The sequence below is a fragment of the Vanessa cardui genome, chromosome 3, assembly GCF_905220365.1.
Source record: "Vanessa cardui chromosome 3, ilVanCard2.1, whole genome shotgun sequence".
Taxonomy (NCBI): Eukaryota; Metazoa; Arthropoda; class Insecta; order Lepidoptera; family Nymphalidae; genus Vanessa; species Vanessa cardui.
The window spans coordinates 5,968,011-5,985,472 of NC_061125.1; the positions used below are offsets into that span (position 1 = coordinate 5,968,011).

At 31.3% G+C, this 17,462-nt stretch overlaps 1 protein-coding gene across 3 annotated transcripts in view; it reads right to left on the minus strand.

Moving 5' to 3' along the window:
* Window positions 1-8,193: 8,193 nt before the first annotated feature.
* LOC124543730 overlaps window positions 8,194-17,462 on the minus strand; it is an 88,659-nt gene continuing 79,390 nt past the window's right edge. For all 3 annotated transcript variants that reach the window (XM_047122005.1, XM_047122006.1, XM_047122004.1), the window contains exons 5-6: window positions 10,289-10,398; window positions 8,194-10,182 (exon numbers count right to left, since the gene is read on the minus strand). In XM_047122005.1, coding sequence (XP_046977961.1) covers window positions 9,823-10,182; window positions 10,289-10,398 — 470 coding nt within the window. In that variant the 3' untranslated portion in view covers window positions 8,194-9,822. The remainder of the gene's footprint in view (window positions 10,183-10,288; window positions 10,399-17,462) is intronic.

Genomic DNA, 17,462 nt, shown 5'->3' on the forward strand with positions numbered 1-17,462 from the left:
CTGCTGAGTGAAGGCATTCTCTCCCTTTGAGGAGAAGGTTTGAAACATATTCAGACTCGCTGTTCCGGTTCGGATTGGTGGAACACACATGTAGCAGATATTTTATTAAATTAGACATATGCAGGTACCACCACCACCAAGCACGAGATGAATTATTAACACAAATTAAGCACATTAAAAGTCAATGGTGGTTGCCTGGGCTTGAACCCGCAATCATCGGTTAAGATGAGCGCGTTCTAACCACTGGACCATCTTGGCTCTTTTTTCTTTTCATATTGCACACAGACAGGTGAATTGCATTTTAAAAAGAATTGAATTTATATGGGCTGTACATATCGGCAATATTTTAACAACATAAGGGCAGTTTATACCAATGAAGCTTTCGAATTACTAATCGCAGTTCAATAAAAGATCGCTTCTACATACACAATCTGGAAAAATGTGGCACAATCTTTATACATACTAATTATTATACGACGAATTTAATATTTCACATATTGTAGTGAAGGGACAACGGGTCACGTCAAAAGCGAAACGAGTTGCAGCGTGGGAACTCGGCGTATTTGTCCGCTACGACTAAACACTCGACGCCTTTTGTCCGAAAATGTAATGGGGATAAGTAAACAAAAATACGAGAAGAGGCACGGCGCTACAAAGATATGTAGATGGAATTATTGACAGGTATAAATATTACTTTTTTTTTCCAGTACGCTGTAGTATCTTAATAGAATATGTGATATAAATGCTCATAATAATGTAGATCATTGATGATTAAATTAGCCATATCATTTCTTTGTGCCATGGTCAGTGGTCCCCATTGCCTATACATTTTGACACCGTAAGAATTATTAGCTAGTCTTTATATCACCAATGGGGCACCAACCTTAGGAAATAAGCATACCTTGTGCCTTTAGTATTTGCTTGGATGAATATATGATAGGGGGTGGGAGCACCGATACGGGCTTGTCCAAAGCTCTACCACCACATATAAACACGGCAATTCACCAAACCACAAATTATATGGTATTGGTGGTATTCGATAATATAGTAACTTATTCTATATTCGATAATAAATATATAAAAGTAAAAGTAAAATAACAGCCTGTACATTTCCCACTGCTGAGATAAGGTCTCCTCTTCCATTAAGGAGAGGATTTGGAACATATTCCACCACGCTGTTCCAATGCGGGTTGGTGGAATGCACATGTGGCAGAATTTCAATGAAATTAGACACATGCAGGTTTCCTCACGATGTTTACCTTCACCGCCGAGCACGAGACGAATTATAAACACAAATTAAGCACATATATATATATATAATGGTGCTTGCCTGGATTTGAACCCGCAATCATCAGTTAAGATGCACGCATTCTAACCACTGGGCCATCTCAAAATTATATTTTTGTTTTAATTGTAAATCATATTATATTATGGAGAAAGAGTAACTAAGTCGCTGATTTTTCTCCAATTGCATCAAGTAATATTTCCTAATAATGTATCTATCTCACATAAAAAACACAAAAAGTTTATTAAATTGTGTAAATTAATAGCAAAATGTTCTATAATAACAATTATAAAATTTAAGTATTGTGCCTAAGTTAACAATTGAGCATTTGTTAAGGAAATATCCACATTTCGAATTTCTTCGTAAGACACGGGCTAGGCGTATAACATATCAAGCGAACCTAATGGACTTGTAATACCCGACGACTTCAAACATTCTAGTGGCGTTAAAAGGACGAAGGGCCAACATAATACATTTAGTTCTTTGGTATAAAATAATGAAAACAGCGGAGAAGTTATTAAAATACATAGAAATTTCTGAAGCAATTTGTTTTAAAAATACATTAAAATTCTTCTAGATATTTTTTTCATAAATAGAACTGGTTTCAGTCAGTAAGTAACAGAATTATTAATCATTTTATTTACACGTAATTCCCAAGAAATAGTCGCCGCTTATGCTTGTATTCCATACCACTTTAACCTACAGTGGACGCCAATATTTACCAACTGTGGAGTATTTTTTGTCAAGCTTGAGTGGAAGGGTTGAATGGCTGAGGGTGTTTGGAGACGGCAACCTTCACGGTGGAATTTGGAAATTGTGCCGCAACAGAGCATAATAATGGGCCTCCTTTTGTATTACAAGAGTACCATTCAATTTGTACGCCAGTTATTGTAAATGCGTTCACGCATCTAATTCGTAGTGAAGGACGTTACATCTTGTGATAAGATTAGTTATGTTTAGAAATATACTTTAACTTGAGAGATTTGTTTTAAACTGTTCTAATTGCCTGTATTTTAAGTTATTATTGTTATTTTTTTACGTTTCCGTGTGACTTTTATAATATCTGTTTACAGAAAAATCTAAGATACATTTTCGTTTTGATTTTGTGTACTTATTTATATATGGTAGCTGTAATTGAAAATTATCAGAACGTTTATCAGGAAATTGCAAATAACATTCGCGAATGCCTTTCTCGAGGTTTCTATTTGAGAGGCTCAGACCGATATAATATTTGCCGAGCGCTTCATTTCGATTGTAATAGGCCGCCAATAGGGGGAATTATTGTTTGACTTTCTCCTTAAACGCTCAATGTAGGTAATATTTCAGTCACTACCGAAAAACGAAGTTAGAAAAGTAACTTAAACTTTAACAAAACCATTTAACTATCATGTTAATTATCAACATAAGGCTTGGAATAGTACATTAACTTTATAAAAGCGCCGCAAAATTTACGTAATTTTTATTAACACTTTTTTCTATAAGAATATTCTCATACACATTTAAAAAGTAAATTACACGAATATTTTTGAAAATAGCGTCTCTTGATTCATACCAGGTAGTGGAAGACCGGCTTCATATTTGAACTAACTGTTAGCAAGAACCTTAACTAGTTTGTCCCTGTATCATGATTTTCGATTAACATTCGTTTAAGAAACTATTCAAACGTCGAAGCAAACAGTGTGTACACATCCTAAGAAGTTTTTCATTATTACCAATTTAGTAGGAGATATTGAATGAAATATGTACAGTTTTATAAGGATATATTACCATATGATTATTTACCATGATTTTATTAATATGACCAAACAAAAATTTATACTATATAATAATCAAGAATGCGGGAAATGGTGGCAAGAATTCTAGCAGCATTTTCTTGTTGCATTTTCTTGGGCTATCTAAATGAAATAATCACCTGTGAGTTCGTCAGTTGCACGAGACACTGTTACAAATATAACATCAACATGCCACCTACCTTGGGAATTAAGTAATTATGTTCCCTGTGCACGTAGTAGTACACTAGCTCACATATCCTTAAAACCACATCACAGCAATACTGAGTATTGGAGTTTGACCATACAATATTTGGTGATTAGGTTATTCTTTTCTCAGCTGCTTACTAAACTTTTCCAAGGCGATGAGTCCATACAATATACATACGTTAACGATCGAGCATATAATACAATATACACTTTTAATAAAATACTTGGACATTGTGTTGTTTTGTGAATAAAATATTCAAAAAGACTAATATGAATACATCATTCTCTACAAAAAACTGAATTGTATTGCTACAAAGTAAAGAAAACAGTTTAAAACTGCAATAATTTTACCATGATTACATTTAATAAATCAAAAAATGTCGTATATTTTTAACCTTTATTGCCCTTGTATGTGTGTGTATATTTGTTTAGTTTGAAAGTAGATGAGCATCGATATTTCATCCTCTCACACCCTGTTATATCCTCCATTACAAGCACACCTGTACTGAAGTATACTAACACATAGGGCGTCAGTTAGCGCCTTCATCACCGTGTGTCAGTGTTGACAAACGGTCTACGAGTTTGGCTCGAGAGCTTACAGAGTAGATACACTATAGAGTCCTCAAGTTTAATTTAATATTATATTTATTGAGCATTTGAATACAATGAAATCAAAATTATGCCTACATTTTACACAGGTGGCTGATTGGGTACCACTTATCAAATATTCTATCAAATCATTATCGTATTATGTAAAAGGCAATTTATATTTACACGTAGTGACGTAACAAGAGCATTAAAAACGGCAAAGAATGCAGCACGTGCGCACTGTTACAATGTAAGTACACTAAAACTAGCATAGGTAATAAATTACTGCTCGATTATGTCATAACTTGCAATGCAATTAGTAATTGCGTCAGAAACTAAATACATAAAAAAGTTTTTTTTCAGAATGTTTTATTAATGGCACAGCTAGACGGAAGACTGGCATAGGAGCTACTTGATGGTAAGTGGTGACCACTGTCCATAGATATTGACGCCGTAAAATAACCTACCTGCCTACATATCTTGTTGTTTTTACATAGTTGTTATGACTGTATGTTAATACTATCTCACTGACCATTCAAACACAACAATACTATGTATTGCTAATTGGCAGTGGAAAATATACCTACTGAGTCAGTGGTGCCTACAGAGACAGGCTTGCTCAAAACCCTACCAACTTAATATACATATGCTTAGCAACAGATATAGTAATTACATTTAAAGTTACATATATTCAATTAGCCATTAATCATAATTATATGAATGAGATAATAATATTTCAAATGATAGAAATAATAATTATTATAATAAGCGGATTATAAAATTTTTGACTGATTGAGTCATGCATAAAACTTGCAATAAGTGCTCCCCAAATGATTGATAATTTCAAAACAATTTATATTTTAAATATAATCCTTAAATATTTACATTACAAATCTGCTGATAATGCTGATTGCAATTTTAAATTTTTTGACTAAATACGACCCAAGTTTAATTTATATCTCAGGCACGGTATACTTTACGAAAATTTTGAATGTAAACTTATGTAAAATATTAAATAGGCAATTATTTTAAAAGATGTTAAATAATTATATTACAAAATATTTATAAATACTCCAGGAAGTAATCCAAAACTCTATTCAAATATTTTTAAAAACAATTATAATTTATTCTATTGTTACACAATAATAAATATTTGGACTCAATATTTCTTTAAAAACCACAAATATAAAGCGTGGAGTTACAAAACCAAGCGTGAAAAATGATAAATAATATGTAAAATACGTAACAACGTGAACAAAGGCTTGATGAAAATACGTACTATTGTCATTAATAGGTACTGTAGTATCTATTGTCACTACTTAATTAAAAATGTGACCCTAGTAGCCTTGTCCACAATGGTATACAAACGAAAAAATTATGAAAGGAATATTTATATAAAAGACAAATAGTTACATTGAGACGACAATCAGAAGTTTCAAATTATATCACCGTGAATATTCAACAGTGTGTCACTTCAATCATCGTGTAAAACTAAAACGCTACTTATTTTGGGTTATTCCAATTTAAGATAATATATAAGTTCTTATATTTCTTCTTAAAGGTTTTCCAATGGTTTTTATTTCCTGACAACATTGGTTGATTAAAAGGTGTTTTATAAAATAGCTTCCACTCGCGGCTTCTACCATGTTTTTACCGAGGCGTGCTAGTAAGTCAGGATTTAAAATATATTTATTCTAAATATCATATAAATTGACCAGCAAAAACAAACATACAAATATTCACATTTATAATATTAGTAGATCATAAAATTTTTATAAAGTACCTCTAAAAGGAAAGCCAAATTAAATCAGTAACATTCTATTTTCGAAATAGTTTCTGGATTAAAAAGGCTTGTATAGGATGTACATGTTTTACATTTATATTGTATTTCACCTGTGGTCTGGATAAATGCCACCTACACACACTCGTTACAATGCCAAATATCAAAACTTTTTATTGCTCCGGTTTGAAGGGTCAACATGTACTGACTTGAATAAGGGAACTTAGATTCTACCATTGCCAAGACATTGAGACATGTCACTAATATATATTTTTATTGACATACACTCGTTTTGCCAAATCATAATCATAGAAAGGTCTCGCCGAAATCAAAGTTTCTTTACTTTAAAACTTTGATTGCATTGAATGAACTTTAAAAGAATTGTAAAACATTTAATTTTTATTAATGAAGTTTTAGTGTTCTTGTTTTGTAAAGGTTATCTATATTATTAGATATCAAATAATATAGATAATATACAACTGTATCGAAGGAATTCCAAAGTCCGCAACATCCTATATCTTTTAATGACAAGTTACAACAATAATGTTTTTTTTTCAAGAAAGGTATAATCACTTTATATCATTGTAATCAGTATTGATACGCATAAATTAGTATTTTATTTAACAGGACCTATCCTGTTAAATAAAATACTAATTTATGCGTGGTTTAGCTAGTAGTTTGAAGAATATACTAAAGATATTTCGATAATATTATACTTATAAAAAAGTACATGGGGCGGACGTTGAATTCACTCAATTTCATAGCTTGGATTTGATATATACTGTATTATAATATTTATGTATTTATCTTTATTTAAAAAACGTATTTCATCATCGATTCATCTTCGTAAATATCACATTCCTAACCGGTAGTAGTTCTACGTTTAATTAGCATTATTATCTTGTAAAATAACCAACCAGCACTGCTTTGGATGCTTACTAATTTTATTTCGATTTCGATTATTTTACTTTACATTATGCTAAGATTTTCCTCAATTGATGACTATAAAAGATGAATTAATATAGTAACCAAATATCGATAGTAATCGAAAAGTTTACTTAAAATGAAGACCTATTGATAGGTTATATAACCTTGCAGGACATTGTTACATCGTTGAAGTCCTTGATAAAGTTAATGGTATCAACACAAAGACTTGAGACGTTTTACGATCGTCCTACAATTTACGATTTACATAAGAGTACTTTATACACCCGTATTGCACAATATATTAGTTCAATGTATTTTAAGTAAATATCGTTTTTATAAACATAATAATAGAGATCAAAATGTTTAAATAAATTTTGATTTTGTTTCCAAATTTATCAACGTGTCTTTTAAAATGCAATAAATTTAACTTTATTGAGTTAGCTGTAAGAGCACACTATGCGTGGTATTTTTCATAAATAATAAAATATGGATTTTATTGTATTATTAAAAATTAATTTCCATAAAAGGAATTAGAAGTTATAAATTTTATTAATGTATTTAAAAACCTTCAATCCAATGCCACTAATAGCAATTATCAGTCGCAGTACTTTGGAACATTAAAACTGAAATTAAACTTTTAAATGCGAGTTTGAAAAAGGAATCACATTGACGTTTGACGAAACAAATGTTTTTTTTTTCTTTTAACATATAAATTATAATAAGACAAAATTTATTGAGCCTTAAGTTGTACCTTTGTAAATCTATATTTGAAAAACGATGTCTAGTATGCCTATAAATATATTCAAAGACAAACGATCAACGGTTCATAATATATGTTCAAACAAAATTACCTAGTCACTGAAACCAGCTGACCACACAACTCCAAAGCCATTCTCAAGGAACACACACGCGTTTCCCCCAATCCATATGTTTGAACTGTCTGCCTCTGTTTTCAACCTACTCTCGGAGCCGACTAGGTGCTAATCGTAGAACGCACGCATATGCAGTATCGTACCTGTTAAGCATACTCAACCCTGTTTATTCTTCGAGTTAAGTTTCTCCCGTAAACGGCTTCTTCCGGCCAGATTATTGGAATCGCCTTTGGTTACCGACCGACTACTTTAAATCGATAAAAAAATCGAAATTTGTCGACATATCTGTTTAAAAGAAACCCTTCATGGAAATTCAAATGTAACTTTTTGCCATGGTATTGGATTAAACTGGCTCTCTGATTTATGTGGGAAACTATCCCATTTCATAAAATAAATGTCAGTTTAAAAAGTCGTCAAATATTTTGATACTTTACAAACACGCGTCGATTTCGATATTATGGACTTAATCCTATAATAAAAAGCAGTCATTTGCCTAATCTTTACAAACAACGTTGGCATAAAATGCAATCCAAATGGCCCTGTCAAGTATAAAGTTAAAAATACATTGAAATATAAAGTTAATAATTTTCTTATTTGGAATTTTGTTGCAAGTGACCAATAAAAGAAACCTCAATTAGATTTTACACGAACCTAATGAAATTAAGACGTAGTTATAAAAAATCAGTTCATTAAGAATTTCATGTCACTTTACAAAGATATCATCATTTTTTTATAGGATAAAGTAATAAAAATGAGTTTCGAGTTAAATATGATTTAATTTCGTAATTTTTCTTAGCAATTATATGATTTCGTTTTCAGCATCTGAATAATTATAAATATAGACACGGCATTATATAAACGGTGTCATATAACAAATTTATTGTGTATTTAAGCGCATACATCGTAAACTATTTTTACACTTCGTTTGGAATGTATCTATGTCATTTATACGTATTGTCGACTATAAGAACATCAATGAAATTATGGAATCTAAAGTGACGTTTACACTAAACGTCGAAAGCAACATCGAAACATTAGCATATACTGGATTTAAATAGACACTGGGCGTAGGATACACTATGTTTTTAATTCAGTTATTTGTCTTATGTTAAACAATTTTTATCTACTCACAGTTTACAGACATAAACTTAACACACTAGATACAATGCGAACACAAGGTCATATACACTGCCACCACACTATGGCACAGATCTTAATAAAAATATTAAATATTACAATGTCCTTTATCATTTAGAAACGGTTATGCAACTTTAGCTGTGTAGCACGTGAACAATGGTGTCTTTAATTTAGTTAAGTAACGGAATGTAGATTAAAATGTATCACGGAATATTATGACTTAGGTTGTTTCCATTTAAAATAAAGATACCATTTTACGTCGAGCATTCGGATTAAGGACCAAAAGAGATTCGAAACCTATCACTCACAAACAAACACTTAAAAATAATATGTACAAAACGCACAAATCATACATTTAGTTCAATTCAAACAAGAAATTAATATATAAAACATAAAGACAGACGTTTTTGGTGGAGGCAGAAAGAAATCTAGTTCATACATACATTATCAACTGTGGCTAATCACAAGAGAGCAGTTGGTCGGATTAAATACCCCTTTTTAAATACAAAACATTTTAATACAACTTTACACTAACATCTACGCTTACAAATTTTTGATTAAGGTTTTTTTTGATAAATAAGTAAACACGTTTAGTATATTTACAAGCAGATAACACGATCCGTACTAAATTAACAGTAAAGCATTAAATAATAATACACTGAGAATTGACGTAAAGGCGCTGTAACTATATTATGGCGAGCCAGCCGGAGCAATCGAGGTTCGGAAACTCAAACGTTGTCGTCTAAAGGTTCGTCGCAAGGAACGGACAAATTTCGTTCGACACATATTAATAACGACGCGCCGCATAATTTCCACGTCGCGTACAAGCATCAAAGTTCAGCGGTGGTCTGTCGGAAGACTCGTGACTAGCGAGACTACTATTTGCTCTTTCCACAGAAAAACTTTTTTCCTTTTAGAGCACGAGTCCGAGCGCAGGCACAAGAGCAAACGAGCGCCACGATGTTACACGACCTTAAGGAATTTCACAGCTACAAACGTCGCCCCTCGGCTCGGCTTTTTATCCTCATTCAAATGTTTGCTCTCTCTCTCGCTTCAGCTACCATTCATGCGACGTTTGAAACGCCGCGGCCATCGCGGCCGTGTGCTAACCTAACGCTATCCAGTCCTCGTCACTGTAATAATACTGCGGTAGTTGACTAATACTCTGTCCACTCACAAGGTCCATCGACAGCTGGCAACGAAACGCGCGAAGCGTTGAAGCGTAAATGAGCTGCAAATGATGAGACGCGTCGTCTACGTGCCCTCGCAGTTCCTTCGCCTCGGATGCCTGCTGTGGCGATGGCGGACGTGATAGGGTGGCTTGTTGGGGTTTTGCGATGGAAGCCGAAGTCTACGCTGCGGACGAAATTTGGGCAGGTCGCCGGCAATCATAGTGTTGTGCCTGTTTATGTCGAAGTCGTGGGCTTTCTTCATGAACGAGAAGCATTTGTGCTGACGCTCGGGTAAGTGACTTTTCCCGCGTCTCACCTGGGCCCCTCGCCTGTTGAACCCTATGTAACGGTCTTCGTTCTTCACTAAGTGATATCTGTTGTAGCCGTCTACAAACTCTTCTTTGAACAGGCAGTTCGGTTGTCTCTCCGCTTGAAGTCGCGTCTGTTGATAAAAATGTTTTTCGTTATTTTCTTGAAATAATACAGACATAAAAATAAACATATTATTTAATCATAGTAAACGTTAATTAATTGACATTGTTTCTTACCAGTCGCCTGCCGACTAGTCGGGAACGGTTGAAGCAAAGGTACATGTCCTGTACCGGTGAATGGATGAGCAGGTCTAAGCTTAAACCGCGTGTGCTGATGGTGAGATTCGCTGCAACAATAATATAAAATAACAATTATTTTTTTAGTATAAACTTCAATCATATCTTTAAGAATAGGCACACCAGAAGATTCATAAATACATACATAAGACCGATTATTAATATGCCTAATTATATAATATTATGAGATGATTAATCGCTCGTAACATAAATGTCGACTGTACATCATAATATGGCCCTGCTTGATATCACGCCGCTAGTGGTCACATCGTAAATTCAATTACCAATATGCATCCATACACAACCATAAGAAAGGTTTAGGCGCAACAAACTAATCGTTAATGATATTTGAACACTTACAAAGTACAAAAATAAAATGTCAATAAATATTAATCTATTGCTGGACATCGAATACGCGGATTAAGATCGGATTACATACATCTCTATGTAAATTTGGAAAAATCTATGGAATTTGATAATATTTCAACAAACCTAAACGCTCTTTGAAGGAAATTTATTACTATGCATGTTGAATGAAATTTAACGTCACATAATTCATTTTATATACACATATTAGAATCGCAAGGGAAAGAGAGGAAAAGATTTTTTATTTCTCAATAAAAGTTTGTAAACAAAATTTTCTTATTCAAATTAAAAAAATAATTAAAAAGGTATACAAAAGTCATGTCAAAAATATGTAGCGACGTAAATAAACAAAAAGATTAAGAAGATAAACGCATATCTTACATAATATTAATTCTATCAATATCTACTTTATACTATATAATTTATATAATGAAAAGTAATTCTAACATCGTTGAAAATGTGTCGAATTTATATACAAATCGAATGAATGAAGTCCTAAAACAGATAGTTTAATGTTAAACACGTTATCTGATTTCTTGAAGCGCTAAAAGGAAGTTCCCATGTCATCGAAATTCGTGTCATGTAAGCCTACCCCGGTCATCGATTAGATAACATAAGAGAGGAAAGTTGGAGTATGGAATTCGATGACCAAACGCGATGGGACGCTAATAAAAAGAATTAATAAAAATAAAAAGTACAGACGACCGCCAGTGACACGGACCATGTCATTTCAATTAACATTAAAAGAAATAAAACCCTTCGGGCCGGTGCATCGGGAACATAAATTTGTTATAATTTCGATAGTCCCGGAGTGTGTGAATGTGATAACGCAGTTTACGGTTTAATGGTATGCTAGTACGTTTATCTTTCGCCTGTTTCTCTGACCTATTTCATTGGAATTGATTGATTAATTAATATTTAAATTAATCGTTCGAAAAAATACCAAAATGTTATCATTATTTATTATAAAACAATGAATAAACAGATATATAAAGCCACAATGTCTACGAAAATTGTTTTTAATGAAGCATCACGGTCTTATACTATTTGATTAAACTCACAAAATATTGTTTATTAAAAGATAAGAGTCGTAAACTTTGATAACAATTGTTATAAAGGGGTTTATAAGGTAATCTAAATAATTAAGTTTGTTTAATTTTTTTGTTTGTATATGTCTTTGTGACGCAGAAAAGATATTCCGCTATCACGACCCGTATATTACAACTTATTTAAAAGAGAATTTCAAAAACTGTTTGTTTGAAAGTTTCAAATCCTATAAATACAATTCTACCCCATATACCAAATCACGTTATCAATAATACCTTAAGAGCGAAGACCTTAGCCCAGCAGTGGGGCGTTCAAAAGTTGTTACTTTACTTTATTTAAATATATTTATTAACTTTTTTGTAATAACAGTTATTTTCGAAAGATAATAATAACGACATAAATAGATAGATAGGTATAGTATTCATCCAATACATTGGCAATACGAGAAGTACATGTAGTATGTGTGTGTAATTATTTCTAATACTATTAAATATTTTATATAATTTGTACCCGTAATTATATTGGCTCCAAGTGAGCCAATATAATTACGGGTACGAGATTGATGCTTGACGGTAGAAATTATTGGTTGATGTTTTTAATTATATTTCGGTAGTAGTACAATTTATTTCTCATTATTGAAATCCTAAGAACTTTAGCACCAAATTTCACTAGCCTTAACTCACAAATGATTCCGAAATTGTACCGTACGTTAGTACACGTACTCTTTCCTTAGTTAAACAGAATGAAGCCAATTTTACGATGTTCATACTTCATATTTCAAGTAACGTGTATGGGTCTCTCAAATACTCCGACACAAACACTTATTCGAAGGCGGACAAACATAACCCGGTCCGCCAATGGGCCATATTTCTTTCGTAACAAGAAAAAACGTAAACATTGCCCAACCATCGTAATAGGCATAAGCTAATTTTTGAAAAGACAACGTAATCTCGACTTTACTATCCAAACATGACACTTTGATCGCACCGACGACACGCTTGTAAAATATTTTTAATAAGGATCATAATATTATTTATATTTACGAAACTGACTGACCTACTGACTGACAACTTTGTTTAATTTGAATAAACATATTTTTTAATTTCACATAATTAAGTATCCTGATCGATGGTAATTTTATATTTGTCTCGCGAATACAATATTGTCATGTGTTTTTTGAAAAGTAAGAACATTATAGGTAGATGAAAATATAAGCTAACACGCAGTTACACAAAAAATAAATAAAAAGCTGTTCCCAGCTGTCCTCCTTGACAGTTTTCACGAAAATTATTTTTATCGTAGATATAATGTTCCTAATAATATATTATATACTTTTAATACTGACACCAACTTTATTTACTTATTACAAACGAATAACATTTCTCAAATCATATAACGAGCGTTAATACGAGACAAATGTGCTCAAAAAGTTATTCTAGCGTTATAAAATAACGTACGACTTAGTTAAATATTCAGTTAGTACATTGTACAATACAATGAACAATACCTGGCCTTTTGTATTGAAAGGGATTTATGGAAACGAGATTTTCTCTTCCTCTTGTATATAGACGAAGTCAAGACGAAGCTACAAATTTTCTCCCGTTCCATAGAATTCTTGATTCGATACGCGGTTAGAACGTGATTTGTATTGCTCTATTTCTATATTTTATCAGTCAAAGACTCATCAAACGAAACTTGTATACCATAACTTTTGTTTACAGTTAACACAAGTTTATATGTAAGTACCACAAATTTTCTTTCTAATAAAAATCAATATAACAAGCAATTTATAATGTGTGATATTTCATCAATACATTTATCAAATAGTATGATTTTGATTTCTAGAAAATAATACGTCTTAGTTGTTTATTATGAGATTTTAAGAATGAATGATGATGTTAGTATCTTATCATAATAATGACCAATTAGATTAAATAAAGGATTAAATCAAATATAGTGTGAGGGAATTTAAAATTAATAACTTTATAAATCTAAATTTAATTTATTGAAATATATTATTATATTTTCATTTTCTTCACTTTAATCTATGTTTCAATATATGAATACCTGTCAAATACGACTCATGTATGTCACAATAATATAAAATGCGCAATGTGAAATACTTTACGTAAATAAAAAATTACATAACACATACCTTAGCAAATCAGCATCATATTTAAAATCAGAATTAATTGTGCGTAAAAATAGTATTGAATAATTCCATTAAATTTATAGTCACCGTTTGTAATTGGTTGAGCGACGAATCACCGGCCAACGACCGGCTATCGTCCTGATAGTGTTATATCGACATAATCTTATTTGTAACCTGCATTTTCTTTCCAACGTACGATCGCTGCCTACCTATACTTTTACACTTTATATTAATGGTTTGTTGATTTATAACATTGGTTATCTGTATTAAAATTTATGCTTACTACCGTGTGTAGTAAATTGATTCGATATTGCCGAATAAAATAGTGTTTATTAACTTTAACTGAGGATTGTGAGATCAAACTCAGACAGATAGCGCTGAATTGTTATTTGCCCATTTTTTCAATACAATTTATCTCATGATCGCGAGGAAAAATATTGTGAACAATGTGCTCGTATTGGATGAAAATTTGACACATATTTATGTATCAATTTAATCGTATTGATGCCTCGTGATGGAATAAGCTTAATACTATTTATTTTACATTGAATATTATTAAAATAAATAAGTAATTTATCAGTGCAAGTTATAATGTAATTAACAAAACTTACAATTATATATATATATATATATTTTTTTTTTTTAATTAAGTAGTTTCACCAACGATTTCCTACTTCGGTATTATTGATATTGATTATTTAATTCATTATGTTTTATTAAATTAATAGGTATTATAAAATAAACTTTGATATATAATTGAAGAATTAATTTCGTAATAAATACGTTATCTGCAGGACCTTGTGTTTGTAACGTGTCAAATAATAATTTGTGTACTTTTGCGTGATTTTCGTCATCTCGAGATAACTCGTGATAAAGGGTCACGACAATGTTCTACGTAGTTTTACGAGGAAAGTTTTTTTTCTATAGATATTCAAATCTTAGACGTCACGTATTTAATGGTTCTACGTAAGTTTAATTTCAATTATACACCAATACATATTCATACTAATCACTTCGTCTAATTAACTCAATCGATTGTTTTTTTCTCTAGATATTCTACGGATTTCTAGAACAGCAATTCAAGGTTTTTTTATTTTGTAATACGTATAGTACTGTCTATATAAATAAATGAGCAATTTTTTTATATAAAACAAAAGTAAAAATTGCTACTTAATAATTATAAATAAAGCTAAGACCAGAAAATGCAGTATTTCGGAGAAGGTCTTAGTATTCATTATACTATAAGTCACCGAGGTTCGCAGTTTTAACTATTAACATGACAAAGATGAATTCAGTGATATTAAACATCCATGCATTTAAATATAAGTCGCACACACAACCTTTTCGAATTGGTCAAAAATTAGACGAAAGTATGTATACAAATTGCTAACTCAAAACATTCTATTGTAGTACTACATGTCATTTTTAAGTCTTAATCGTTTTATAGTTCTGTCTATTTGTTTTACGATACGTTTATGTAAGACTATTGTCGGCGTTTCACATGATCAAGTATATCATTAATTACACTTGAATGATCCCAATAAAAATAATTAACACTTTATTGTTTACAAGAAAATTTCGAACAATTCGAAATTCAAAAAGTATTCTCATGTTTTTTTTTTCTAAAAAATATTTCATAACTTTTTTCTGTATTTTTAAACATATCTACTGATGGGATTAAAAATTGAGAAGTCTAAACTGAACGTCGACTAGAACACGGGATTGCAATTTTCTCGCTTCCTGCATTTGACATATAGTTTGACAGTTTTAAAGTGTTTCCCTGTTCGGTTGTCCGAATTCGTTTTCGTTTACGAAAAGTACTCGTCAAATAACTACCAAAGCTCTCTAAAAATTATAAACAATAAATTGATTGATATCACAATTTAATTTTGAGAATTCTTATTTTATTATGTTGATGTTAATTATATGTAATGTATATTTTAAATGATAACTAAAAAGATGAGGCTGTTATAGATATGTGATTTTTCTTTTATGATAATATTATAAAGGCAGACCAGCTCATAGGACTGATAGTACCTAAGTCGATGCTGATAGACGTTGGCGCTGTAAAGAAATTAAAACAAATAATACCAAATACACGAAACAGCGATCTATAAAATATTAAATAATAGCATATCGTTTTATTCAAATATAATTAAGATAATCTAATTATGTAAGCAATGGAAAGAGGAATTTACGTAGACGTAATTCCATAGCAAATTGTAAAACAGCAGCTTGAAAGCTTTTCTTAAGTAATTTACTTAAAAACGGGAGACATCGCGTACATGGCGTCACAGTTACAGATATCTGAGCCGGAGGACAAACACGTTTAGACTACTTAGTCAGAGATTAGAGTAACGACGTCTAATCCAGGGTTCAACTGCGGTAGGTAGACTGAAGAATATCCTGTGTTGAATTCCTTAGCTCTCTTACAGCCATCGGGTCTGTTTACATTGTAATATTAATCTTGATTTCAAAGAAAGTTAGTACAATAACAATATTATTGTTTAGAAAACAAGTTTTATAAGTAATATACATATGTATATAATAAGCGACAAAGATAACTAACACTAGATAAATAAATATTTTTATAAGCTTGGAGGCTCGGTATTAATTAATTATTATAGCTATTTGTAAACGTAGAGGCCTTAAAAAAATCTAGATAAAAGGTAAAAAGTTTGTTATTTAAAACGCTTTATATTACGAAACGTACATATATGAAGTTATTTTTCGTGAAAGCTGGTGAAATTACACGGAGCTGGAATAATAAAATGACAAAATCCTCAAAATGAATTCATTATCGCGGTCGCATCGTTGATACAAAGAGGCTCAACTATTTACGAGTTCATAATATTAAAACTGCCAGTACACGTTAATCCGAGATAACAGCCGTCTAAAATTGTACCAGTTATTCCACATAATTCTTTTGTAAAACACTTTTTTATCATTTTAATGTAAAGCGATTAATCCCACCTTGTACAGTAATTTTGGAAATAAATCCGCCTTTATAAATGTATAATTCTAAATTTCTATTTACTAAATTTTGTATGTGTGCTATAAAGAGAACAAACCGACAAATTGTGTATATTTTTAGTGATTTCAAATAAACTTAAGACTTTTAATTCGGCCGTATTCATCCAATTTACACAGATCACAAATTCAACTTTTAATAACACCTATATAACAATGATTTATTTAATTATCACAGTTCGTATCCACAATCAAATAACAAAACATTTTTCTCTATTTTCTCACAGTGCAGATACGAAATAAAGAAAAAAAAAACTATCGCTTAATAACAATTTACTAGATAAGAATCTACAATAAGTTATATGTGTGCGTAGAGCGTATATGAGATATGTAAAATAATTTTTAACATTGGTAATATAAAAGTAATATTATTGGATGTCTTACTCATTAGCATTATGAAATTATAATCGAGTGTCCGTTACGACAACCAGTTAAAAGATACGACCGAAAGTTACCACGCCATCTTTCAAATATGTAACTTTCAATCTAAGTAAAATATTCGTTACATATAATTAATTG